This window comes from Numenius arquata, chromosome 8 (assembly GCF_964106895.1).
Source record: "Numenius arquata chromosome 8, bNumArq3.hap1.1, whole genome shotgun sequence".
Lineage (NCBI taxonomy): Eukaryota > Metazoa > Chordata > Aves > Charadriiformes > Scolopacidae > Numenius > Numenius arquata.
In genome coordinates, this window is record NC_133583.1 from 13548319 (window position 1) to 13572172 (window position 23854).

Genomic DNA, 23854 nt, shown 5'->3' on the forward strand with positions numbered 1-23854 from the left:
CCAGCTCCTCTCACCTCTCGGCCTGGAGGTCCCCTCTCTCCTGGCTCACCCCGGCTGCCCTTTTGGCCCCGCAGCCGCTCGGACACCGGCAGAAATGAGTCCGAGCTCCCGTCATAGGCACCCGTGAGCTCCTTCAGGGATGAAATCTGGGAGGGAGGAAGGAGGCACCAGTCAGGGGGTCAGTGCAACCCAGCCACAGTAGTACCCGACGGCCCCACCAACCCATCCCATGTTGCTCACATCTCCCACCACCTCCCGTGTCCCCCTTTCCTGCTGCTGTGCGGCAGGAACAGACCCCAGCCCAACAGCCAAGGACTACGTACCTTGATGCCAAGAGCTTCCAGGCTACGTTCAATGTTCTGCAATAAAAAGACATTAAAAACAAAGCAGGTGTTGGCCTGCTGCCACCGTGGGGGCTGCGGAGGGTCCTCTGTCCCCCGGCACTGATGTCCCAGCCCAGCAGATCACGGGGGACTCACCACTGCAGTCCCAGGGTCTCCACGTGCTCCAGGGTTGCCAGGTCGCCCCTAGGTTTGCAGAGAAAGAAGGAATGAAAGACGTACAGAGGTGCGGTAGGTGGGGTGAGCTGTCCTAAGTAGGTTTCAGAGTTAACACTGCTGGTGCTGCCTGGGTAGGGGCTGCAGTTGCCACCACCCTGGGGTTGTCGCAGCTTGTCACGCTTGGTGCTGGGTACTCACCGGCTCTCCTCGCAGTCCAGGCTCCCCCGGATCCCCCTAAAACACAGCAAAAGTGTCAAGAGGGGCAGAGCAAGGCTGCCCAGCACCGACTCCAGCGCCAGTGTCCAGACCTTCCACCTCTGGCACAGGGTCCCCCAGACCTTTGCCTTGGAGGGCTTGGGGGGCAGGAGCACACCTACCTTCGGTCCAGCCACCCCACGGAGACCCGGTGAGCCCTGGAAGACACAGAGGGGACACGATGGCACCCAGCACCCATTGACATGGGGCAGTGTCCTGAGGGAACCATAGGCAGGGGTCCTGCCTGCCCCATGGCAGCCTGGACTCCAGGGTCTGGTGCTGGGTGGCACTGTGGGCTCAAGGACTACGCACCTGACCTGGGGGGCCAACCTGCCCTGGGACGCCGGGGAGGCCAGGGGGGCCGAGGGGACCTGGAAGACCTCTGTCCCCCTGCTCACCCTTGGCACCACTGTGGCCCTGCCAAGAGAGAAGTGTCACTCTCAGGATGTGCGTGCCCAGGTCTGTCCCCAGAGGGGGCATGTACCCAGCACCACGCTGCTCTGCGGGGAGGTACTCACATCTCTGCCAGGGGGTCCCGCATCACCTTTGTCTCCCTAACCAGGAGAGAAAGGAGTTACAGGGATGCTGCTCCATCCACATGCCCCTGGATGATGCTCCTGGACCCAGGCAGGGAGGAGCCACTGGACATGTGGGGACCATGTGAGGACCATGCAAAGACTTCAGAGGGACAACTGGGGATTCAGCTCGTTACCTTTCTCCCATCTTCTCCTGGCGTCCCATCTTCTCCCTGGGGACACAGGCCACCAGTCAGCACCGACACCCCAGCACGGGCAGCACATGGGATGGGGACAGGCACCAGGGGCATGGCTCAGAGCTTTGCCACACTCCCCCCTCGCCTTTATGCTGTACTGGGATCACTGGCCCTCAGGACCCCCGGGTGATCCCCAAAGCCAAGACCCGCTCCTCCTACTCACATTCTTGCCATTGAGGCCGGGTTTGCCATCATCACCAGGTTTGCCCTGTGATGAAGCAGAAGCAGTGAGAGAGGCTCCCTGGTCCTCTCCCCAGCACCAGTACCCAGGGGTCCCTGGGCTCCCCTGTGACCCCAAGGTGCAGGGAAGGGGGAGCTGGGCACAGGATGAGTCCCAGCAGATGGATCCAGGGCAGGGTATCTGCAGACCCTGCAGAGAGCAAGGGCAGGATGCCCTTGGGCACCCAGGGCACAGGGTGGCTGGTACTTACGGGGACGCCGGGTGGTCCCAGGGGTCCCACAGAGCCAGGTGGTCCCTGCTCCCCACGCAGCCCAGGCAGCCCCTGTGGGGAAAGAACATGGGAGGAGCACAGGGTGGCAGGGCACCTGTGTCCTTCAGCTGGATCTGGGAGAAAGGACCGAGTCAGTGGCACCCTGCTGAGGACAGGGGACAGTCCCGCTGCACTGCCCCGGACCAAGCAGTGTGAGACGGGATGTCGGTCCTGTGCAAGTGCAACGGCCCCAGCAGGAGCTGAAGCCAAATCCGCCCCCTACAGAGGTACTTACATCCCGGCCAGGGTCCCCCTGCTTCCCCGGGTCCCCCTGCAGACAAGGAGGAGGTGAGAACAGGGACATCCCCACTCTGTCACAGGACCCCATGAGCATCCCCAACCCAGAGCAGAGGGTGTCTGGGGGGAGATGCTCTTCTCCCCCCATTGCCCCTCTGTCCTGCAGCCCCCACCAAGCTCACCCGCAGCCCGGTGGGGCCCGGGGGCCCGGGTTTGCCTTCCAGCCCATTGCGGCCATCCAGTCCTGGTGGGCCACGGTCCCCCTGTAAGAGAGCAGGGCAGGAGGACTGGAGCCGTGAGGCAGGACAGGGGTGCCATAGGGCAGCCTCTAGTCCCCAGCCCCCTCACCTTCTCTCCCGGCAGGCCTCGGTCCCCACGGTCACCCTGTGAGTGAGAAGAGAAGTGAGCATTGTCCTCCTTGAACAGGAGCCAAGCAGGATGCAGACCTCCCACTCAGACTCCCGTGGGGAAGGGGGCACTCACCCGTGCACCGGGGGGGCCGCGGGGGCCCTCCACACCCTGCAAGAGAGAGACACACTCAGCAGTGGGGCATGGGGGAAAAGGAGGGGGTCCTGGGTGCTCGCCCATCATCCTTGCACACTAGGACCCTCAGCTCTCCTGCAGAACATAGCCTTTCTTGCTGTCCCACTGCCCCCCACACCAGACACCCGGCACTTACCCTCTCTCCAGGCAGGCCAGGGGAGCCAGCATCACCTCGGGCACCCTTCGTGCCATCCTCACCAGGGTCCCCAGGGTCCCCCTGCCAGGGAAAGGCACTGCGGTTAGAAGGTACTGCTAAACGCCCGTGCCAGAGCCCACGCTGAGCATCTCTGCTTATGCTGCAAGGTTTAAGGGCAGGATAATAGCAAAGGTCTCAAAATAGAGGCACAGGCTGAAAAAAAGAGGTTGCTGGGCTCAATGCAGCTCCCAGGTAGCCAGATAGTGCTCGCAGAAGAATGCAACAAGCAGCACTGCTGCGCCAGGAGCCAGCTGAGCCACAGCTGGGGATCACAATGCCATCCAGCACAGAGCACAGCCCATGGCCAAAAGTGCCCCAAGCCTGAGCTGGCTTGTAAAAGCAGAACCCCCAGAGCGCAAGGTACTGCTGTGGGATCCCTGCAGGGCTGGGGAGCCATGAGCATGCTGGGTCCTTCGAGGACCTCAGCCCTACAGGGATCTCCTACCCTGGCATCCTGCTCCCTGCACTGGGCAGGAGCATCAGCCCACGTGTCCCCCTGGTTCCCATGTGCTCCCCTATCCCACATGGCTCTCAGCCGTGGTGTGTGTCATTTCCACCTGGCAGGGGCTGTTTTGGGCAGGGAGGGCTTGGTGCACCAGGATCCCAGTGCATGGGCAGAGCCCAGCAAGGGACAGCACAGGGAATCCCACCACCAGCATCCCAGGGGACCCACTCATTACCTTCTCACCCTTCTCTCCGCCTCCTCCGAGCCCCACGTCAACCTGTGGAGCAGAGAGGGGCTGTCAGAGCACACAGGGCTGGGCACCAGCCCGTGGGCAGGGAGAGGGGTGGGGGCAGAGCTTACAGTTCGTCCTGGGGGTCCGGGAGGCCCCTGAAAGAAGGGCAAGAGAAGTGCGTTAAGGGGAGCTAGCATGGCCCTGGGGAGGCCAGGGCTGGCTCCGGGGCGGGGGCCAGGCATGTGGCCCCACATCACTCACCGGCTCCCCACGGTCACCCTTGCTGCCTTGTGCTCCGGGGCTGCCCTGTGGGAAAAAGGGATGGGGTGAGGGCAGGACGGGACACATAGGGTGGTGGGTCCCGTGGAGTAGAGGGTACCCCTGGGGTAAGGGTGGGTGCAGGGCAATGGGGTGGTGGGTGCCCACAGGGCAGTGGGCGCATACAAGGTGGTACTCACATTCCTGCCTTCGGGACCTGGGTCCCCTGAGTCACCCTTCTCCCCAGGGGGGCCGCGGTAGCCAGGGAGACCCTGAGTGAAGGGTAGAGGGAGGGTGGGCATTAGCAGGAGCCACCCTGAGGCCACGGGGCATCTCACCTACCCCAGTGTGCCCGCCAGCCCCACACTTACCCGGGGACCCCTCTCTCCAGGTTTGCCAGGTAGACCCGCTTCGCCCTGTGGGGAGAGAGGGAGTGAGTGCATTGGCCCATCCCCAGTGCATCAGTGCATCCCCAATAAGGAGGGGAACAGTGGTCCCGGGGGGCCCTCACTTACCGGGGTGCCTTCATCACCCTTCTCTCCACGCTCTCCCTGCGGCACAGGTCAGTGAGCACCAGCCAGGGGGACAAAAGCACAGGTCACCAGCGTCTCCCTGCTCCCCACCAACCCATCACCTCCTTGGGGCCATGGTGCCCCAGGGACCTCAGTCCCATTGCCCCCCTCGCCCCATGTTACCTCCTTGCCGCGCAGCCCAGTCTGCCCTGGGGTGCCTGCTCGGCCCGGCTCCCCCTTCTCACCCGGCTCCCCTGGGTCGCCCTAGGTGGGGGGAGGAAAGGGGCAATGAGTCAGGGCAGCGTGGGGGCTGCTGGGGGGAGAAGGGGCTCAGCACGGCACCCTCCATTCCCCAGAATGGCATCGCAGCACAGCCCACAGGGACAGACCCTCCAGAGCCCACTGGATGGATGGACAGAAGGACAGACAGATGGAGGGGTAATGCCTCCTGCAGTGACATTACCTTTGGGCCGCTCCTGCCCGTGAGGCCAACGATACCCTGGTTGTTGGAGAGGAAGAGAACGTGTCACCAGGGTCTGGGGTGTCCCTGTACCAGGGAAGGTACCAGGGCCACTATCCGGTGCCCCCAGGACAGAGTCTGGCCAGCCCCAGGCCCAGGGCACACCCAGACTCACCCGGTCACCCTGCTCGCCTTTGGGACCAGCCGGTCCTGGAATGCTCAGGCCAGGGGCACCCTAGACATGAAGGTACACAGCTTGGAGAAACAGCATGGGCACCGTGAACCCAGGCGGGGTTGTGCCATACCCCCTGTACCCCCTGTCCCTGGCAATACTCACACGGGCACCTTTATCTCCCACATCGCCCTTGGGGCCAGGAGGTCCCTCTGGCCCTGGGAAGCCTCTCTCACCCTGGAGCAGACGAAATGGCACCATCACCCCCCCACCCTAAGCCATCCCACCTTCCCTCTGCCACAGCTGGGGACAGCCAGGCCTGGGGACCAGCACAGGCATCCCCTCATGTTGATGCCCAGCTGTGTTGTCCCCCCTCCCCAGCCCATGGCCATGCCCCAGGGGGTGCCAGCAAGGGGCCAGGGGGCATGGCCAGAGCAGGGTTACCTTCTCTCCAACACCAGCCACGCTGGGAGCCTGGGGGAGAAGAAGAGGAGACCATGCTGGGCACTGCCCATAGCTCCCTGTCCTGGGGATGGGGCAGGCAGAGATGGACCTGCCAGGCAGCATCACTTACCGGCTTGCCAGGTGGTCCCGGATCACCCTGCAGAGAGATGGGTGTCATTGCAGGCCCCTTCCCTGGCAGCCCCCCACCAGCCCACTGGAATCCCTCTTCAGCCTCACCTTCTCCCCCCGGGGGCCGGCCGGTCCCGGAGCTCCCTGTGGCGAGACAAGCGACGTCAGGGGGCTGGTGGTGCCTGGGGACATGCACCCAGGGCACGGCAGACCCCTGCTCCCGGGGTGCAGGGTCCGCAGCACTGCAGCCACTGCCCTGACTCACCTCTCTGCCCGATGGCCCCGGGCGCCCCGGGGCTCCCGCCTCACCCTGCAGGAGGGGAGGAAGAGAAAAGTGTCAGGGGCATCCTCCCACCCTGTGCCGGGGCAGCTGCTCCAGGGCAGGGCAGGCATCACCCCGGCATGGCCACGGCCAACCCAGCCCACCTACCTTCTCGCCCTCAGGGCCTGGCACGCCGCGGTCCCCCTGTAGAACAAAGCAGAGGAGAGTTTCAGGGAGCATTCTTCCCTCCACACCACACTGCACCCTGCCCCAGAGCCCCAAATCCCATCCATGACCACTGGGCTCTGACAGTGACCCCTGGACACAGCCACCACTGGGCCACAGGGACATGACGACCCACTGATGCTGCCGAATGGCATGGTCCCCCTCCGGCGCCATCTCACCTTCTCTCCTGTGTCTCCCAGCTCACCTGGTGCCCCACGGTCTCCCTGGCACAGGAGGAAGATGGGGTCAGGGGCAGAAGGACCCATTGGGGATGGCATGAATCCTGCCACGGCACCCAGACCCCTTTTCACCCTGCCAAAGGCAGGGCGAGAGCATCCCTTTGGTCCCCGTGCCACTCACCTTCCTGCCCTGCTCCCCCGGTGGCCCCCGAGGGCCCTGCAAAGGAGGATGGAGAAGATGTCACCTTCAGCATGGCACAGAAAATGCCTAGGCTGTCCAGAGTGGGGGCCCTCCAGGGTGTCCTCAGGGCTCGGCTCGCTGGCGGTGCCAGCTTCTGCCCACCTTACCTTCTCTTGGGAAACTCACCCGGTCTCCTGGGTCCCCGGGGCGGCCGGGTGGCCCTGGGAAACCTTCTTTGCTATCACCCTGGGGATGAGGAAAGGCGATAGCCATGCCCGTGAGATGGCGATGCCCATGAGATGGGGACAGGCATCCCAGCTGGAGAGTGGTGCAGGTTCCAGCCCCAGTATGGAACATCCCCACCACCCTCTTACCTTTTCTCCCTTCAGGCCGGGGGGCCCAGCAGGTCCCCGGGGCCCAGGGTCACCAGGTAGCCCCTGCAAGAGAGCACAGCTCAGCCCCTGGGGATGCAGCTCAGCCCCAGGGACACATGGCTGCCACGGCCCTCCTCCCCTCTGCCATCCCCGCTGCCCTAGGAGCTCAACTCACCGGGGGGCCGGGCTCCCCTCGAGGCACTGCCCCATCCACAAGTCCAGGGGGGCCCTGCAGAGACAGGGGTCAGCTCCTGTGTGATGGCCCTGGAGGGCTCAGTCCTTCCCAGCACCCTGGGGGTGCTGCAGTGCCCTCAGGCACCCATGGGACCTCTGTCCAGGAGGGCAGAGAAGCCAGGGAAACATGGAGCCACTCACCCTTTCCCCTCGGTCACCCTTCTCACCCTGCGAGGGCAAAAAATAGCAAGTAAGGGCAGGTCTTTCCATGTCCCCCTCGAACGGCAGGGGAACATGCTAGATAGAGCCCATCATCAGTGGTATCAGAGCACGTGCATGCCACGTGCCTCTCCCCATGCCAGCAACAGCCTATGCGTGTGTATGTGTGCATGGGCAGCACCGGTGGGGGGCACAACCCATGAGCAGGACCAGGAGGAGTGAATGGGGGAGCAGCTTCAAGCTGCTGGCTGCTCCTCCATCCGTTTGTCCACGCATCCCCCCAGCTGTCCCCACACAGCACTGGGGGGAACGTACCTTCACAAACTCTCCTGGAGGTCCCGGTGGCCCCACAGGTCCAAGCGGACCTGGGGGGCCTGGATCACCAAAGGGCCCCCGTGGGCCAGGGCTACCAGGAGGGCCAGGGATGCCCTGGAGGACAGAGATGCTCCATTAGCTGGGCCTGTGGCATGGGCTGGGGGTGGTGGCAGGAGACCCCTTGGTATCATGACCCCCGTACCTACCGGTGTGCCCGGCTCCCCTTTCCTGCCTGGCAGCCCCTGTCCTCCATCCACGATCACCCTGGGCTCTCCCTGAATGAGGAGGGGGAGGAAAAATCAGTGTCCCCATGTGCCCAGTTATGTCCCCAGTGCAGGACGGGGGCCACAGTGCCATGAGCCCGGCAGGGAGACAGGGTGACCCTGGAGTCACCCAGACACCAAGTACCAGGAGATGCCAGGGGCTGATATGTGCCCAGCAGGGTCCCCACTGTTCCCCAGGGACCCCCATGGGGCAGCCCCATGCCCATCACCTACCGGCTCGCCCTTCTCCCCCTTTGGGCCAGAAAGCCCCATCGGCCCCCGTGTGCCCTGGAAAGGAAGGATGAATGTGAGGGGGGGAAAGGGAGGGTAGTGGGGTTGAGGAGGGGTGGTGCCATACTCACAGGATCCCCTCGGGGGCCAGGGATGCCCTGGATGCCCTGAAAAACAACAGCTCAGGAGGTGAATGTGTGTCCCTGCCAGCCAGGGGAGCAGGGATGGGATGGGATGGGATGGGATGGGATGGGATGGGATGGGATGGGATGGGATGGGATGGGATAGGGGCTCCAGATAAGGCAGGGGTGGACAATCCCTTCCCAGCACACTTGGCCTGGGACACACACAGGGACAGCGGTGACCCTGCCAGCTATGGAGACACTCAGCACAGGGAAAGAGTAGGCAGAGGCCAGCTCAGGGAGCAGACAGGGTGATGGGAAAAGCCCACTACGCAGCACCAAACCTAAGGGACACCCTCACTCACTGGCTGACCAGGTGATCCAGGGTTCCCAGGGCGGCCGGGGCTTCCTGGTGTCCCATCAGCTCCAGGGAATCCCTGCAGGAGAGAGGAGCATCATGCCAGCACCCGGTGCACCCTGGCACTGCCAGACTCCACCAGTGCCCCAGGCAGTGCTGGTCCCAGCACTGGGAGCCCAGGACAGCCTCATGACAGAGCCAGATTCTGCCTTTCCCCTGCTGAGCTGGGGTGTGAGGGAGCAGCGTGGGGATGGACCTGTGGGGCTCTCCAAGCAGAAGCCTCCTCTGGCCTGGGTGAGGAGATGAAGAAGAGAGGGACGAGGGGCAGAGAGAGGCCCCATGGGGCCAGGTCACTATGCCCAGGGACCCTGGGGTGCCTGGGTGAGAGGGGTCAGAGGTACTCACCCTATCCCCCTTCTTGCCTGGCCGCTCGGCACTCTCTCCCGGCAGACCCTGTGGCCCTGGGGGTCCTGGAGGGCCAGGCAGTCCATGGCGGCCCTGGGGCGACAGCGGAGAGGAGAGGCTGGGTGGCGAGTGGTGGCCAAGGGATGTTCTCTGTCTACCCCTGTGTCAAGGGCTGGACAGGTCCCTGGCCCACACCCACCTGCCAGCAGGACAAGGGGATGCGGGGACCATGTCCATGCCCCCTGCCAGGGAGCTGCCCCCCATCTCCCTCCCCCCATCAGGATATTACCGGCTCGCCAGGGGGACCTGGTGGCCCCATGCGTCCTTGTGGTCCCTGTGGAGACAAAGTCAGTGGTGAGCACCCCCTGTGGGCTGGAATCAGCATGCTTTGGGGTACACAGCCCCCCCCAGAGCCACCAGCCAGGGGTGGGACGCCAAAGCACTCACTGCCTCGCCGCGGTCTCCCTTCTCGCCCTGTGAGGAGACAGAGGGAAGGGGTTAAGGGCTGCACCCCCATGCTCAGCTCCCCACTGTGCTGCTACTGGCAAGCTGGGGAGTCCCTGATCCATACTGAGCCCCTGTGGCACAGCACGGCATAGCACGGGGTGGAGATCCTTACCCTGGGGCACTGCACAGTGCAGGGCTTCGGCTTTGGCTCTGGCTCTGGCTCCGGCTAGCAAGAGAAGAGAAACCTGTGTGAAGCCAGCGGTAGGAGAAGCCCCTGGCCCCCACAGGGCTGCTCCCCCTCCACACCCCCCAGGGCACCCTGGCCCCTTACCCTGATGGAGATGATGGTGCAGAGGTCATCGGTGAGCTCTCCCTCCAGCTCTGCCAGGGCGCCACCGTCCTGATAGATGTACCGTGGATCCTCACTGGTGACCACGCGCCGGAGCTGCTCCTGGTCCGCCCCCTCCAAGCTCACAGCCAGCACCTGGACCCCTGAGCCAAGAGCACCCTCAGCACCCAGCAGAACTCCCCGCACACCCTGCTGGGACCCCATCCATCCTCACCCCCAGCCTTGATATCCCTGGCCGCAGTGATGGCGTCGTCCCCCGAGGGTCCGTCAGCCAGGACCACCAGCACCGCCGGCACGCCAGGTCGGCGTCCCGCGCCAGGGCTCAATAAGTAAGTCCTGGCAAAGGTGATGGCTGCCCCTAGGGAGGGATAAGGAGGGGGCAGACGGTCAGCAGAATCCCACCAGCCACTGCCCCGGCTCCCAGTGCCGCCTCTCACCAATAGCGTTGCCGCTGGGCTCCTCGTAGCGTATGGTGCGGATCTGCTCCAGCACGGTAGGCAGGTCACTGGAGCGGTTGAGGAGCAGCCAGGGCAGGCTGCGGTAGCTGTACGTGGCCAGAGCCACCTGCGAAGGTACAGGGGAGCAGTGGGCACCGCTGCCCACCCGTGCCCCCCACGGGTCTCCCACCACCGCAGCAGCCCCCTACCTGGGTGCCCTCAGGGCCCAGGCGCCCCATGGCGGACACGGTGTTGGAGAGGAGGGTGCGGATGGCATCAGCACCGGCGGAGCTGTCGCGGGTGCCATGCACCAGGAAGACGATGTCACCGCGGGCATCCCTGCAGACTGCGGGCAGGGCAGGGGTGAATCCGCCACCAGAGCAGAGACAAGCCCAGCCTGTCCCTCTAGTGACCCCACCGTACCTGTGCGCTCGCTGATGGAGGTCTCAGCACCCGGTGCGCTCCCCAGGAGCGGGCGAAGGGTGAAGGTGTAGCGCTGGCCCAGGCGCAGCCCAGAGACCTGCTGGGAGCTGGCAGCACCAGGCAGCGTCCGCCTCGTCTCCCCACCGGCTGACACCCAAGGGACAGAGTCAGGGGGGATGGCAAGCACCCCCTTGCCACTGTTCCATGTCCTGGGGCCACCCACCCATCTCACCTGCAGGGGGATTCCAGGAGAGGACGTAGCCGGAGGCACCAGGGACAGGGGTCCAGGTGAGCGTCACTGAGTCTCTCCGTACATCTGTCACGCGCAGGCTGGCGACACGGGCTGGGGCAGCTGCTGGGGAGGAGGAGGAAACGGTGTCCTGGCTCCACAGGTCATCCCCTACTCCACTCCCAGCTCCCCACCCATCTCCCTCCCCAGCCCAAGGCTGGGAAAGCCCAGTCCCCGGGCACACCTCTGGCCTCCAGCCCTTCACCGTGACTCCGATGCCCCCTTGGCACCACGCAGTCCCTTACCAGTGATGGCAGTGACAGTGGCTGGCTCGCTCTCCCGGCCGCTGGCCAGGCTGGTGATGCTGATGTGGTAGCGCCGTCCTGGCTCCAGCCCCCCCAGGTCGTAGGAGCTGGCAGTGGCTGGGAGCTGCTGGCTGCGCTGGGGGCCCCCTGCCCAGGGTGAGAGAGGGGTGAGGGGGTGCGGCACAGGGGTTGGCAGGGATGCAGGGGTGCCAGCCGGCCACACTCACCCTCAGCCAGGCGCCAGACCAGGCGGTACCCGGCGCTGCCGGCCGCCGGCACCCAGGCCAGGCGCAGGCGGTGCTCTGAGGCCTCCGTCACCTGGAAGCTGCTGACGGGGGGCAGTGGGGCTGCCTCCGCTGTGGGACAGAAGGGTAGGCGTTAGGGGCAGGAGTGCCCAGTGCCATCCCAGGATGCTGCCTTCCCCCTGCACAGCACTCACGGGTGGTGACGATGATGGAGACAGGGTTGCCCTCCCGGTTGCCAATGAGCGCTGTCACCTTCACAGTGTAGGAGACACCTCCCTCCAGGTCAGGGATGTCAAAGGAGCTGGTGTGGCCGGGAACCCGCCGGCTGTTCTCCGAGCCCCCTGCCAAGGACCATGGCATCAGCTCTCCACCCCGCTGCCCTTGCATCCCGCCTCCATGCCCATCCCACAGTACCGTCCCTGCGGCTCCACACCACACGGTAGGCAGTGGCTCCCGGCACACCGACCCAGGTGACACGGGCAACGTTGCTCCTGGACGCCTGTACCTCCAGCTGGGACACCGTCCCCACCTGCTCAGGCGCTGTGACACCGAGAGGGCCATTGTCACCTGGGCTCCCAGCAAGCAGCACCAGCCAGCAGTGACGGGTAGGGGGGACACCTCACCTATCCGTCCTGTGGCAGTGACAGGGCTGCCCTCACGGCCATCCACAATGGCTGAGACACTGACGGTGTAGACAATGCTGGCACGCAGCCCCTCAATGGTGAAGGTGGTGGGGTCGGCAGGGAGGAAACGGGATTGCTCCACACCTAGAAGAGGTGGCCAGGATAGGGAGGGCTCTGGCACCACCGCCACAGTATCCCGTGGTCCCACACTCACCATCACTGCCTCGCCAGGTCAGCAGGTAGCCCCCGGCGCCCGGCAGCCCTCGCCAGGTAACCCGCAGTTGGCTGGGACCGGCCTCCATCACCTGAAGCTCTGAGATGCTGCCCACCGCTGGGTACTCTGCACCACCACACAGCACCGTGGTGTCACCTCAGGGTGCCCAGAGGAGCCCCACAGCCACCGTAGCACCCTGAGGGCTTGCCAGAGGACAGAAGACAAAGGCATGATGGGGGAGTAATACAGTTCAGGGACTCTCGGTGCCAAACCCTGGCATGGACTTACTGAGGCGGATGGTCAGTGTGGCGGGACTGCCCTCCCGGCCACCCACTAGCGCCGAGACACGCACCAGGTAGGCAATGCCCTCCCGGAGGTCACCCAGCTCCAGCCCTGTCTGGCTGCCCGGGACGCGCCTTGTCCTCTCTGTGCCATCTGCCAGGAACGAGGTGGCCGCAGACCCTCAGTCCTGGCCAGCCAGGGTCCCATGGGTGCTGCCTGCACCCCTGCCCGCACGCTCACCTTGGTTGTTGCGCACCACCACTTTGTACTCGGTGGCACCGGGGACGCTGGTCCAGCCCAGCCGCACTCGCCTGCCCGACTCCTCAACAAGCCGCAGGTCTGATACGGCACCCACAGGCACCTCCACACCTGTGTGGGGACATAGTGAGGCACGGCTGGAGCCACACAGCCAGGATTGCATGGCCTCCATCCTCACCCTGGCCTGTGACTGGAGAGATGAGGGGTCTCATGGCCCAGGGTGAGCAATGCCACATGGGAAGTTCCTCCATCCCAATGGCTTGGAAGAGGGAGGGAGAACCCAGGGTACCCACAGTGATCACTCACCTGTCTGGAAGGTGGTGACGGGGGTGGCCACCTCCCCACCATCGTAGAGTGTGTAGAGGGTGATGCGGTACTCGGTGCCTGGCTGCAGCCCCGTCAGCTGGTAGGTGTTGACACTGCTGGGGAGCAACATCGTCCTGGGGGGCTCCGGTCCTGCAGAGAAAAAAGAGTCATTGCCAGCTGCCAGCACGGGGGGTCTGTGGGGGTGACCAGGCACCCTGAGCCCACCTGTGGCTCTCTTCCACTCCAGGCGGTAGCCACGGGCATCACGAGCGCCAGTCCAGAGCACCTGGATGGACGTGGGGCCCAGGATGTTGGTCCGCAGTGTCTGCTCCAGACCTGCCTCTGCAAGAGAGACCCCGTGGGCCAGGCTGACATGTGCTGCTCTGCCACAGGCCACCCACCCCGGTGTGTCACCAGTCCTGCACATGGCAGGGTGGGGAGCATCACTGTGTTGGGGGGCTCATGGGGGATGGTCCTCACCCCATCCTGCGGCAATGGCACTGGGGTAGAGCTAGAGGCCAGCGGCAGGATGGCATCACCCGTACCAGCCACCTACCTGTCCTCTGCCGCACAGTGGCTGTGGGCCCCTCCAGCTGCCCGAAGAGTGGGGCCACCGTCACAACATATTCAGTGTTGGGCTGTAGCCCCCCCAGTGCATGTGATGTCCGCCCGGCATCCAGGTCCACCCTGTGCCTGTCCTGCCCTGCGAGAGCCACCACAGAAGTCCCTTGGGGGGGTCTGGGTGCCACCACCGCACTCCTGTTCCTCCTCCCTGGCCATCAGCAGAAGGGGGGTAAGCTCTGGGATGGGTACCTACCTGTGAGGGTTGCCCAGGAGAGCCGGTAGCCGGTGGCACCGCTGACAGGCTGCCAGGCCAGCAGCATGCTCTGCGCCGAGATGTTGTGGACGGCCAAATGCTGCACACCCAGCAGGCGTCCTGTGGGCGAGAGGTGCCCATCACATCCCCCACGCAAGAGCAGGGCAGGGGGAAGCACCTTCACCTGCAAACGCACCTGCTCGGGGTGGGGGGAAGCCCCCTTACCCCCTCTCATGGATGCTGAACCGCACTGAGGTCAAGGAGCGCAGCCTGCGCCCAGGCGGCTCCTTCAAAGCACCCCCGCTCCAGCAAACTGGAGCTCAAACGCCTTCCTCTTAATGCCTTAAATACTTTCTGCGGGTTCAGACTGCCTGGGGCAGCTGCAGGAATCGGTTTGCCAAAATTTGAGGCTTGTAAAGGTGTTGCCCTGGGGCCTCACCCCGGCTCCTGCCCGGCACTGCTTTCCACCACCCTTGCAGAAAACGTGCTTTCCTCCCAGAGTGCGGTGCTTGAATTTGTCAAAAAAAAAACCCTGCATTTTTTCGGTCGACATTTTTACGTCACGTGGGGAAAGCTCCAGCGGAAACACTCCCACAAGGCTATGAAGGAGGTGGGAGAGCACACAGTGCTGCATCCCCTCCGGGAGCACCTTTTGGGGCTGGGAGCATCCCCTTGTAGTTGCGCTGGGACAGTGACCGGAGGGGTATCCTTGTGCTGGGAACTCATCCCAGTCCCCGGCTGAGCCCAGGGACGGGCACGGTGCTTACGTGTCCGGGTGGTGAGGGTGGTGGGGACACCCGGCTGCTGTGCGTAGCGGGGCCGGAGCATCACCACGTACTCAGTGTCGGGGCGCAGGTTGCTCAGCGTGGCTGACTGTGCGCTGGCCCCCAGGCTCTTCTCCTCCTCTTGGGCTGCTCCTGGGGGGGGGAGGGAGGCGGAGGGGTGCGGGTGGGCGCAGGGGCACGGCATATGCCAGGCCCGGCAGGGAAGGGGTGTCCACGGGCCGGCACCCTGCCCCGGGGATGCCAGGCGGTGCCAGGGGTGGGGAGCGTGGGGTGAGGCTGGGAAGGCGGCCAGGGCAGGGGCACCCCCCGAAGCGCCCGGGGACAGGGAGGGGCTGCCAGGTGTGCGGCTCCAGCCCAGCGCCTGGCTGGAACGGGGGTCTGCCACCCGCCCCCCACATGCAGCAACCGTGGGGGCACATGCAGCAACCATGGGGGCACACACATGCCTGCACTCCCAGCCCCGGGCCGGGGCACACACTGGACCCCTGGCCGTTGTGTGCACCCACACGCACCCCTGCACACCAAAGCCTCTGGGTGTAGGAACACACACGCCGCCTCCACGCCTCTGCACACACGCATGCCCCACAGCCAGCACACGAGCGGCAGCCACCATGGCGAAGGCAAGCACGCACACAGCGGTGGTGCACTCAGCATGCTCCCCTGCATCAACCCTGCCGTGCACACACCTCCCCGTGCATGCACCCTGCCCTGCAACCCCCTGCATGCAGCCCCCTGCCATGTCCTGCCTGGCCCCCAGGGCTGCGCAAATGCAGGGCATCCAGGCAGCACCATCCCCTCACCTTTCACGGCGTAGCTGAGGCCGTAGCCCTGGGGGGGCTCGGGGCCGGGCTGCCAGGCAAGCCGTAGGAAGGTCGGTCCAGTCTCCACCACACGGAAATCCATCACAGAGCCGGCACGGCTCTCTGGGGGCACACAGAGCCAGGGATGAGCCCCCAGCCCCGTGTGCTGCGGGCACCCAGCACCTGCCCGCGTCCCGGTGGCATGGACACTCACGGGTGCGTGCTCGGCCGGACACCGACTCGCCGATGCTGTTGGCGTACTGGGCAGTGACAGTGACCAGGTACTCCGTCCCCACGCGTAGCCCCCGCAGCACGGTGCTCGTCTCCCGTGGCCCCAGGCTCACCTGGGCAGGGACAGTGTCACCCCCTCGCCATACCCAGGCCACACACAGAGCCACCGAGGACCCCCGGGGACTCTGAACAGTCAGGTGGGAGCACTCACCTCCTGCCTCTCTGCCACGATCGGCTGCCCCAGCCCCGTCAGCGGCACACGCTGCACCCGGTAGCCGGTGACGGGGCCGCTGGCCGCCGTCCAGCGGATCTGCAGCTGGTCAAGGCCCTGCTCCAGGATCTCCAGGTTGGAGGGGCCTGTGTGGCTTGGCCCATCTGCAGTAGAGCACAGAAGCCATCAGCTCCAGGGTCCGTGGGGCGGGGGGCGAGAGCTTGCCAAGGTGGCACAGCCACATGCCCAGCAGGACAAGATGGCCAGGAGGGCATTTTGGGGAGGATGGGTACTAAGTGTGTACCCAGGGTGAGTACAGCCCGACATCCAGCACCACCGGCACCCACTGCCTGCAGGGAGGAGGATAGGGATCCATACCCAGCCGGCGCAGGGTGCCTCCAACACTCGTGCACACCCTGCGTGTCATCAGTGGCACCAATGTTCCTAGCAGCTTGAAGTCACCAACATAGAAGAAGAAGGCATCGGTGGGCATTGAGGCCACGCGGATCAGCTCCTTGTGGTCAGCGTTCTTGATCCCTGGCAGAGACGGAGATGATGGCTGAGGACAGGGACCCTGAACCCACTGGGAGAGCCCCTCTTCCGGCACTGAAGCCTTGCTCACCTACGGCAAAGATCTTGATGCCCTGGTTCTTCAGCTTCGCTGCTGCACCCTCAGCATCATCCTGGGACTTGCCATCTGTGATGAGGATGCAGATCTGCAGCATCAGGCAAGAGCTGTGAGACCCAGCACAGGGCCACATCCCCCCCGGGGTATCCCCAGGGCCACTGCCCTGCACATACCTGGGGGACCCCAGGCCGGAGCTGTGTGGGGCTGAAGAAGTTGTCAGCAACATAGCGGAAGCCGGCACCAGTCCGTGTGTTGCCACCCTTGTAGCTCAGCTGCTGGATGGCCCTCCGGATGCTCATCCCGTCAGTGTATTGGGAGAAGGAGAACTCCACCCTGAAGGATGTAGGGGGACATGTCATCTCCTGGCCCTGCTGCCCCACTGCCCTGCCTGCCTCTTCCCTGGGGCTCACCGTGGCTCGTCGCTGTACTGTGCCACGGCGAAGCGCACCGCCTTCTCACCCACCACCTGCACGAAGGGCCCCACCAGGTCGTCCATGAAGGTGCGGACGGCGCGGAAGTTATTCCTGCCGATGCTGGACGAGCCGTCCACCAGGAAGGCGATGTCGGCCTCCAGCACATCCTCACACACTGCTGCGGGAGGGTGACAGAGCTCAGGACACGGTCGGGCACCAAAGCACAGTGGTGCCAGGCCCCTCTCACTCCCTCCACACCCAGTGCTCAGCACCTACCTTGGCTCCTCTTCTGCGCCGTGGCAGCCGGGGGGCCCAGGAGCGTGGGGAGCACGGCGAGGAGCAGGAGCCTGCCGCTCATTGTGGGAGCCTGCAAGAGAGGATGCTGCCATCGCTACCTGGCCTGTGTCTGGCCAGGTGGGCGCAGTGCCAGTGGCTGTCCCATGGCATGGCACTGGCCGGTGGCAGTGCTGGGCACGGGACGGCACCGTCGCGTGGATGCTCCACGCCAGCCAGCACCTGGCCCCACTCCAGTCCTCCCCGTGCAGCCTGGCCGGTGGCCCCGCTTGCTGCCCGATGCCCGGGGAGCCGTGCCCCGGCCGGTGGGCGGCTGCCAGCCCCGGTTGCAGGGTGTGCGCAGGCTCTGCCTCCACAAGCCCTTCCCGCTGCCTCCTGCCTGTTCCACACCTCGGCACCGGCTCACCCCGGCAGCTCCTGCCCGCCGGTCCCCCATGCCTGCGGGGGCTCCCCGCAAAATCGGGGTGCTCTAAGGGCAGCGGGGAGCCAAGGTGGGCAAGCCCTGCCCGCGACACCCCCACTCCCTCCATGCTCCTCCGCTTCCCACGCACACGGCTGCGGTGGGCGCGAGGCTGCGGGTGGCACCCGGCCTGACACCACCGTGATGGCCGCGCCGGGTCCCAGCCCAAGCACAGCCCGGCCCGGCTGACCCCGGGAGGTGCGAGCCCCGCAGTCGCCCCGGCGCGGGAGGGCGGGCGAGCGCCCACGGGTGCCCGCCCGGGTGGCTCGGTCCTGCCCCGCAGCGACCCCCTGCCTGCAGCGGGGACCCCCCCGCCACCGTCCCGTCCTTCCTCCCGCCTCCCCAGCCCCCAGCACTCACCCGCCGCCCCCCGCGGGGCTGCACCGAGCCGTGCCGCTCCGTGCCGTGCCGTGCCGTGCCGAGCCGGGCGCAGGCGGTGCCGGCGCCGGGCGGCCCCCGGCGCTCCCGCCCCTTTATTGAGGGCGGCCCGGAGCGCGGTGCCGGGAGGAGGTAATGGGGGGGGAGCGGGAGAGGAGCGGCCCCCGCTCAGCCCGGCCCCCCAAAAGAGCTTTTCCCACCCGCTCCGCGGGGAGGGGAGGAAATAAGTTTTTCGGGCTGTTTCCCCGCAAAGCGCTATCCCGGCTTCCCGCGCCGGTGGAAAAGGGTTGGACCCCTCCAGGCAAGGGTTTCTGCTGGGCTTGCAATGGAAGAAGCCCCTGTGAGGCTCAGGGTAGATTTCCCTCCAGCATCTCCATCCTCCATGTCCTTGGAACGTGGTGAGTGGCTCCGACCTGCCAGTTTGCTGGCTGCACACCTCCATCCATCCCGAGGGAAAGTGTCCCTAGGAACCTCAGGGCAATGCCTGGCCCTGGGCAGAGCTGGATGGGGTAGCCACAGGGACTGAGCCCCTGCCCCCCTCCCGGTTAGAGCCTGGCTCCAAGCACCAGCCCTGGGGAGGACGATGGTGGTGGAGAAGGACTGCTCCTCATGCCAGCGCAGCTCCCACGGGGCTGCAGGATGGCAGGACCTCGGCCAGGACCTTTCCTGCACCCACAGGTCATGGTACCCATCACATAGGACCCTAGTACCCATGGCTCAAGTACAGAGACTGCCCAGGAGCCTGCTGTGGGGCATCTTCTCACCCTGATCTGGACACCATCTCCCACCAGAGCAGACTGATGTCCAAGACCTACCCCAGAGCTGGAGAAACATGCTGGAAAGCCACTGGTGATGTGATTGCAGTTGGTGGAAGGTAGCAAAAAGGAGAGGATGCCCAGCAAGGTGGGCAGGGACCCCGTGCTGCCCTGCCCTCACTCTCTTCCCACCCAGCAACTAGCAGGACTGTCCCATGGGGCTCATCCTTGGCCCAGGGTGCACCCCATGGGACCACACTGCTCCTTGGGACACATCATGCTGGACCCCACCCTCCCCACTGGTGCCTGTGCTCACCTGGGGCTGTTCCCAGCTCATAGCCCCAGCATTTGCTCTAAGCCACCTTCCCTCTGTCCCCTTGGCCACCCTGTATCCCCCTGTCTCCATCACCCTGCATACCTGTGCCCTCCCGGCCACTGGCCCATGGACTCCCCTCTGGCTCCTGGCAGAACAGCAGGCAGGTCCGGGGGCATCTTCCTGCAGGCAGCGAGGGAAGCGACAGTGGGGGTCCTTGGGGCCCAGGGCCACCTCACAGCTGGGGGCCCAGGGCAGGGCCACCTGCCACCGGGCAAAGATGCTCCAGGGCCGGCTGCAGGCAACTTTCCCAGGCACACACTGTTCCCAAGCAGGGGAGGAGCGGTGATGCCCCCACTCTTCTTAAAGGCACAGCAAGCAGTGCATCCCCTCCTCTTCATAAGCCTTCCTCTCGTTAGACCCCAGTCCACCAGCTTCAAAGTTCACCGTGGCCACAGGTTTCCCCCTGTCCACCCCAGCTCTGTGGGTCCAGCCGTGGGTCCAGCATCCCCAGGTCAGGACCATCCCCAAGCCCTCCTCCCACCAGAGCTCACTTAATGAAGACAGGGCGGCTTGTCCCAATTAGACAAGGGGCTTCGCTAAACAGGGAGTGGAGGGGTCTGCCAAGGGCTCTGTGGCTGGCCCCGGGCCCGGAGCTGGCGGAGCAGCCCCACAGCACGGTGTCAGCAGCAGGGCACAGGCGGCCAGGGGTCACGCTGGCTAACAGGGGCAGCGCTGGGGTGAGCATTGCCCAGCGGGCACCGCAGGCAGAGGCACCAGGGCAGCAATGCTTTGCAGCCATGCCGGGGACTCTGCCTGCCTCTTCAACTCCCAGGAACGTGGCAGGCACTGGTGTGGGGTGCTCCCCAAACGCTGCTCCCCCAAAGGCAGCCCGGCAGCCCAGGAGCATCTTGGCCATCTTACCACCAGCCTCCTCCTTGCATTGACATTGGAGGGGGGTTACACAAAGGGGATGGTGGGTCCCCAAAACCAGAGTGCCTCCCCCTCCGTGGTGTTTCCCAGCTCACCCCCACATACCAGGGCTGGGGAAGGAATCTGCGGCCCCGGGCGCAGGATGGTGCTGCCTCAGTGGAGGGAGAGCACCAGGTGTGAGTGACTCATGCGGCCGTCCTACGCCGCTGCACGCCAGTCCCTCCAGGAACATCCCGAAAAGCTGTCGGCCCTTTCCCAAGCCTGGAGGGCTGGCAGACACCAGTCCTCATTCCCACAGCCCAGGCTTGGGCTTCCCCATCTCCTGGCTGGCTTGGCCCCGAAGCACGGTGACTCCTCTCCACTGACACTGATCAAAGCTTGCAAGGCTGACCCTGACCCCAGCCCCAGCCCCTTGCCCTTGCGTGCCCTGTGGATGCCATCCCAGTCTCCAAATACCACTTACCAGCTGGCTATGCACCCTCCACCACGGCACAGCCTCTGCTGCCCCGTAAGTCTCAGATCACAAGATGTCCCAAAACATCTCCCCAGGTCTCACCAGCCCGGCTCCCTGCAGGGCACTGCCCTGGCTGCAGGCACAGGGGGAGCACCAGCTCCAAGCCCCACAGAGGGCCACCCTACCCCCAGGAATGAGAACCCCCTGGTTTGAGGGTGGGCACACGGGAAGCACCGGGGCTGAGCCTCTCCCTGCCCTGCACTTGCCAGCCAAGCGGCCTCACTGCTGCCTTAGAGGGAAACAAGAGGAAAATCTGTTTTCTTCAGCCCCAGGTGAGGTTTCAGCTCTGCATCAGGGAAGATGAGTCACGCAGCATGGTGAGACGTGTGCTGGGCTGCAGAACCAGCTGCGATCCCATCATCTGCCCGCGTCCTGCAGCCACTGCCTTTGGTGCTGATCTGGCACGGACTGGGATTTGGCACAACCCTCACAGGATTTTAGTTTCCTGGCCCTACGGGGGTCCGACAGCGCTCCCTGCCATGGTACAGCATAGGCATCCCCAGCTGGCAGGGGTGCATGGGGCAGCCCTGGGGTTGCTGGAAGGGAGCTGCCCCCTCTCCAGGCCCTCTTAAATCTGAGGGCTTTCAGGTGGAGGGGAGCGATGGGGGTCTGGCGCTGAGGCGGGCAAGGGGAGGAGGAGCTGGCCGGAGGGGGAACCTCGCCTGCCGCAGGGACCAGTTGGGACACGCTCCAGGAATGTCTCCCAGCACCAGCCACCACCAGCTCCCTGCTGCGGCACTCAGCCGCCTGCCCCCAGCATCCCAGGAAACGAGCCTCTGGACCCCCGCTGCCATAACCAGCCAGCTCGGGGAGAGTGCTGGAGGGCCAGCACCACGCTCATGGTGTGGCCCCAGGGACCCCCGTGCCACTCCACGGGACTCCCCAGCAAGCCCAGGGGCCATGAAATGGGCCAGGGAGAGGACCTGGTCACCCCTTACCTCCTGCTGACCTGTCCCAAGGGATTTGGGGTGGGAGATGGCCGTGCCAGCCCTTCGGGCTGCGCTTCCCAAGGGGAACGGACAGCAGGTCCCCAGCTCCTCTGTGCTGGAGGGGACATCTCACAGCACCCCCTGTCCTCCTGCTGCCCAAAGCCACATCCCTGCAGGAAAAGCAAGCAAAGGATCACATCAGGGTGAAGCCATGACTGGCGAGCTGCCCTCTCTGCCCAGCAGCTCTGGGGATGCTCCCAGCTATGGGACCACAGGGGCTGTGGGGGCAGCAGCAGAGAGACTCTGGTTGGTGAAGGATGACAGAGGCTCACCATGGGGCAGGCGTGTGCCCTGGCTCCCCCCACAGCTGCTGCGGAGGGATAGGAAGTTTTTCCTGCTTGTAAATTGTTGTGTCTGGAGGCTGCTGCTGGCATGGCCAAACACCAGCATCTCACGAAGCTTCGCTGGACTGTGGCCAGGCCCCTGCTGTCCACACAGACAGGACTCAGGGAGGGAACGGTGGCACCACGGGGATGTGACACCCCCTTTGCTGAGTCAGGCAGGAGAAGGCAGCCCTGCTCAGGCTGACCACAGAGACTGGGCTGGCTCTCAGGGACAGTGAGGGAGGGGAAGGGCTGGTGGCACTTTGCAACGGCATGGGGCCAGCATGCCAGACAGGGAGGGTGATGGGGGAGGACACAATGGCAGCGGGATGAGGAGCCAGCAGCACAGCGTAGGGGCCCAGAGTCCCTAATTAACAAGCTGCTTTCATCAGCTGCATCCTGTGGCTGGGCTTTGGGGGTTGCTCGGGATGCCCAGAGAGGCTACACAGTGGCTGGGGCTGGGTGTTGGGGATGCAGGGTGCAGGCAGGGACTGAAGTGCCCCCAGAGGTGATGTGGCCCCACCACGCAGCCTGCCTCATCCTTCAGGAATCTGGCTTCTCAACTGATTGAGGCAGGAGCTGCTCCCCTTTGCTTCTGGCCCTGTGGGACCCCACCCACAGCAGGGATCAGGCTCCATAAAATAAACGTGGCTCACACCCAAGGATAGGGATGCAGGAGAGGATGGAAACTCGGGGACCGGGTGCCACAAAGCTCCCCCAGCACCTCCATGTGGGGCCAGAGCTGCTTTTTCCCCATGCTGACAGCCCCATGGGGTGCACATGCCTTGGAGATGCCCCAGCCAGCCCAGCACACGCTGCTGTGGAAGGGAAACTCTTGGTCGGGACAGACAAATTGCCTGCCTCGGGGGCACAGAGGATTAAGGCACTCCCGGCCCAGCCCTGCCTGCGGGATTTACAGGCAGCAGCAGGCAGCATCCAGGGCACAGCTGGGCTCAGGGTGCACGAAGGGGGACCCATCGTGGTTCCAGAGCAGGGGCTGGCAAAGTGAGCATTTACCCCTTGGATGTCTGCAGGAAGGAGAAGATGAAGAGGAGCCAAGGAAGAGCTGCCAGCCCAGGGCACGCGCTCAGGGCATGTGCGGGCTGGGTCCCCGGTGCGCAGAGCGTGACTCAACACGCCGGGGCTCAGCCAGCCCGTGCCCGCCCGCACCCACCGCTGATGCCCAGCCTGCCTGCCCACCCCGCACGGCCGCAGGGGGCCACAGGGACCAGCACGATCCGTGGTGCAGCACCCTGGGCCCGGCAACAGGATGAAGAGGTGAAAGGTGGCATTCCTGCAGCTGTCCCCTGGGAGAGTGGTTTGGGGCAAGGCCAGGTCATTGGTGCTTCCCGGCAGGGCCAGGGATCTTCTAACCTGCAAACACCAAGGTGTCACATCCCTGGCTGCCTCAAGCCCTCACCAGTCATCTCCCCGGGAAGGTGTGCAGCACATGGCGCAGCTCAGCCCCCAACTGGGTGCTGGGGGAGGCTGTCACCCAGGCAGGGGCTGCTCCTGGCATAGTACCTGCCACTCTGCACCAAACCCTGCTCCCAGGGGCAGGGCAGGAGGGGCACCACGGCTTCAGGGGACTGGAAGGACACACAGGAGCCCAGCATGGCTCCCAGGAACCTCACAGAGAAACTCACCAACGCCATGGGCAGGATGGTACCATTGATCTCTCCTTCACATCAGACTGCCCCAGTGAGCAGCTGAGCAGGGGCATCTGCAGGAGCCCAGGACACAGAGCCCAACCCTGCAGAGCTGGGGCACTTGCCAGCAGCACAGCAGCCCTTGCCACACATGGGGACAATCTGACCACAAGGTCCCAAACCCCACAGCACCTCCACACCCCATCAGAGGGGGACGAGCACCATGAAGCCATGGCTGCCCCATCCCTTCTTCCCCAGCCCCAGAGCTGGGAGCAGCTGGTGTAGGGGG

General features: G+C 65.0%; 1 protein-coding gene across 1 annotated transcript in view; it reads right to left on the minus strand.

The window, feature by feature from the left end:
- COL7A1 (collagen type VII alpha 1 chain) overlaps nt 1-23854 on the minus strand; it is a 41764-nt gene that overhangs the window by 11645 nt on the left and 6265 nt on the right. The window contains 76 exon segments of the mRNA XM_074151684.1: nt 15-146; nt 324-359; nt 480-527; nt 699-734; nt 878-913; nt 1068-1172; nt 1274-1309; nt 1468-1503; nt 1691-1735; nt 1959-2030; nt 2254-2289; nt 2438-2518; nt 2604-2639; nt 2739-2774; nt 2935-3015; nt 3675-3716; nt 3800-3826; nt 3933-3977; nt 4130-4201; nt 4301-4345; nt 4445-4480; nt 4625-4705; nt 4905-4940; nt 5077-5136; nt 5239-5310; nt 5518-5547; nt 5648-5674; nt 5755-5790; nt 5912-5956; nt 6077-6112; nt 6313-6357; nt 6494-6529; nt 6680-6739; nt 6868-6930; nt 7043-7096; nt 7243-7269; nt 7576-7689; nt 7782-7850; nt 8073-8126; nt 8201-8236; nt 8557-8628; nt 8955-9047; nt 9244-9288; nt 9402-9428; nt 9574-9621; nt 9733-9893; nt 9965-10108; nt 10188-10314; nt 10397-10533; nt 10611-10757; nt 10843-10962; nt 11145-11291; nt 11372-11500; nt 11584-11730; nt 11804-11929; nt 12013-12156; nt 12227-12352; nt 12515-12661; nt 12749-12877; nt 13073-13222; nt 13298-13414; nt 13629-13775; nt 13890-14009; nt 14657-14806; nt 15475-15597; nt 15689-15818; nt 15917-16080; nt 16295-16453; nt 16539-16632; nt 16718-16877; nt 16955-17135; nt 17234-17324; nt 19263-19340; nt 19632-19710; nt 19712-19768; nt 19770-19877. Coding sequence (XP_074007785.1) covers nt 15-146; nt 324-359; nt 480-527; nt 699-734; nt 878-913; nt 1068-1172; nt 1274-1309; nt 1468-1503; nt 1691-1735; nt 1959-2030; nt 2254-2289; nt 2438-2518; nt 2604-2639; nt 2739-2774; nt 2935-3015; nt 3675-3716; nt 3800-3826; nt 3933-3977; nt 4130-4201; nt 4301-4345; nt 4445-4480; nt 4625-4705; nt 4905-4940; nt 5077-5136; nt 5239-5310; nt 5518-5547; nt 5648-5674; nt 5755-5790; nt 5912-5956; nt 6077-6112; nt 6313-6357; nt 6494-6529; nt 6680-6739; nt 6868-6930; nt 7043-7096; nt 7243-7269; nt 7576-7689; nt 7782-7850; nt 8073-8126; nt 8201-8236; nt 8557-8628; nt 8955-9047; nt 9244-9288; nt 9402-9428; nt 9574-9621; nt 9733-9893; nt 9965-10108; nt 10188-10314; nt 10397-10533; nt 10611-10757; nt 10843-10962; nt 11145-11291; nt 11372-11500; nt 11584-11730; nt 11804-11929; nt 12013-12156; nt 12227-12352; nt 12515-12661; nt 12749-12877; nt 13073-13222; nt 13298-13414; nt 13629-13775; nt 13890-14009; nt 14657-14806; nt 15475-15597; nt 15689-15818; nt 15917-16080; nt 16295-16453; nt 16539-16632; nt 16718-16877; nt 16955-17135; nt 17234-17324; nt 19263-19340; nt 19632-19710; nt 19712-19768; nt 19770-19877 — 6424 coding nt within the window.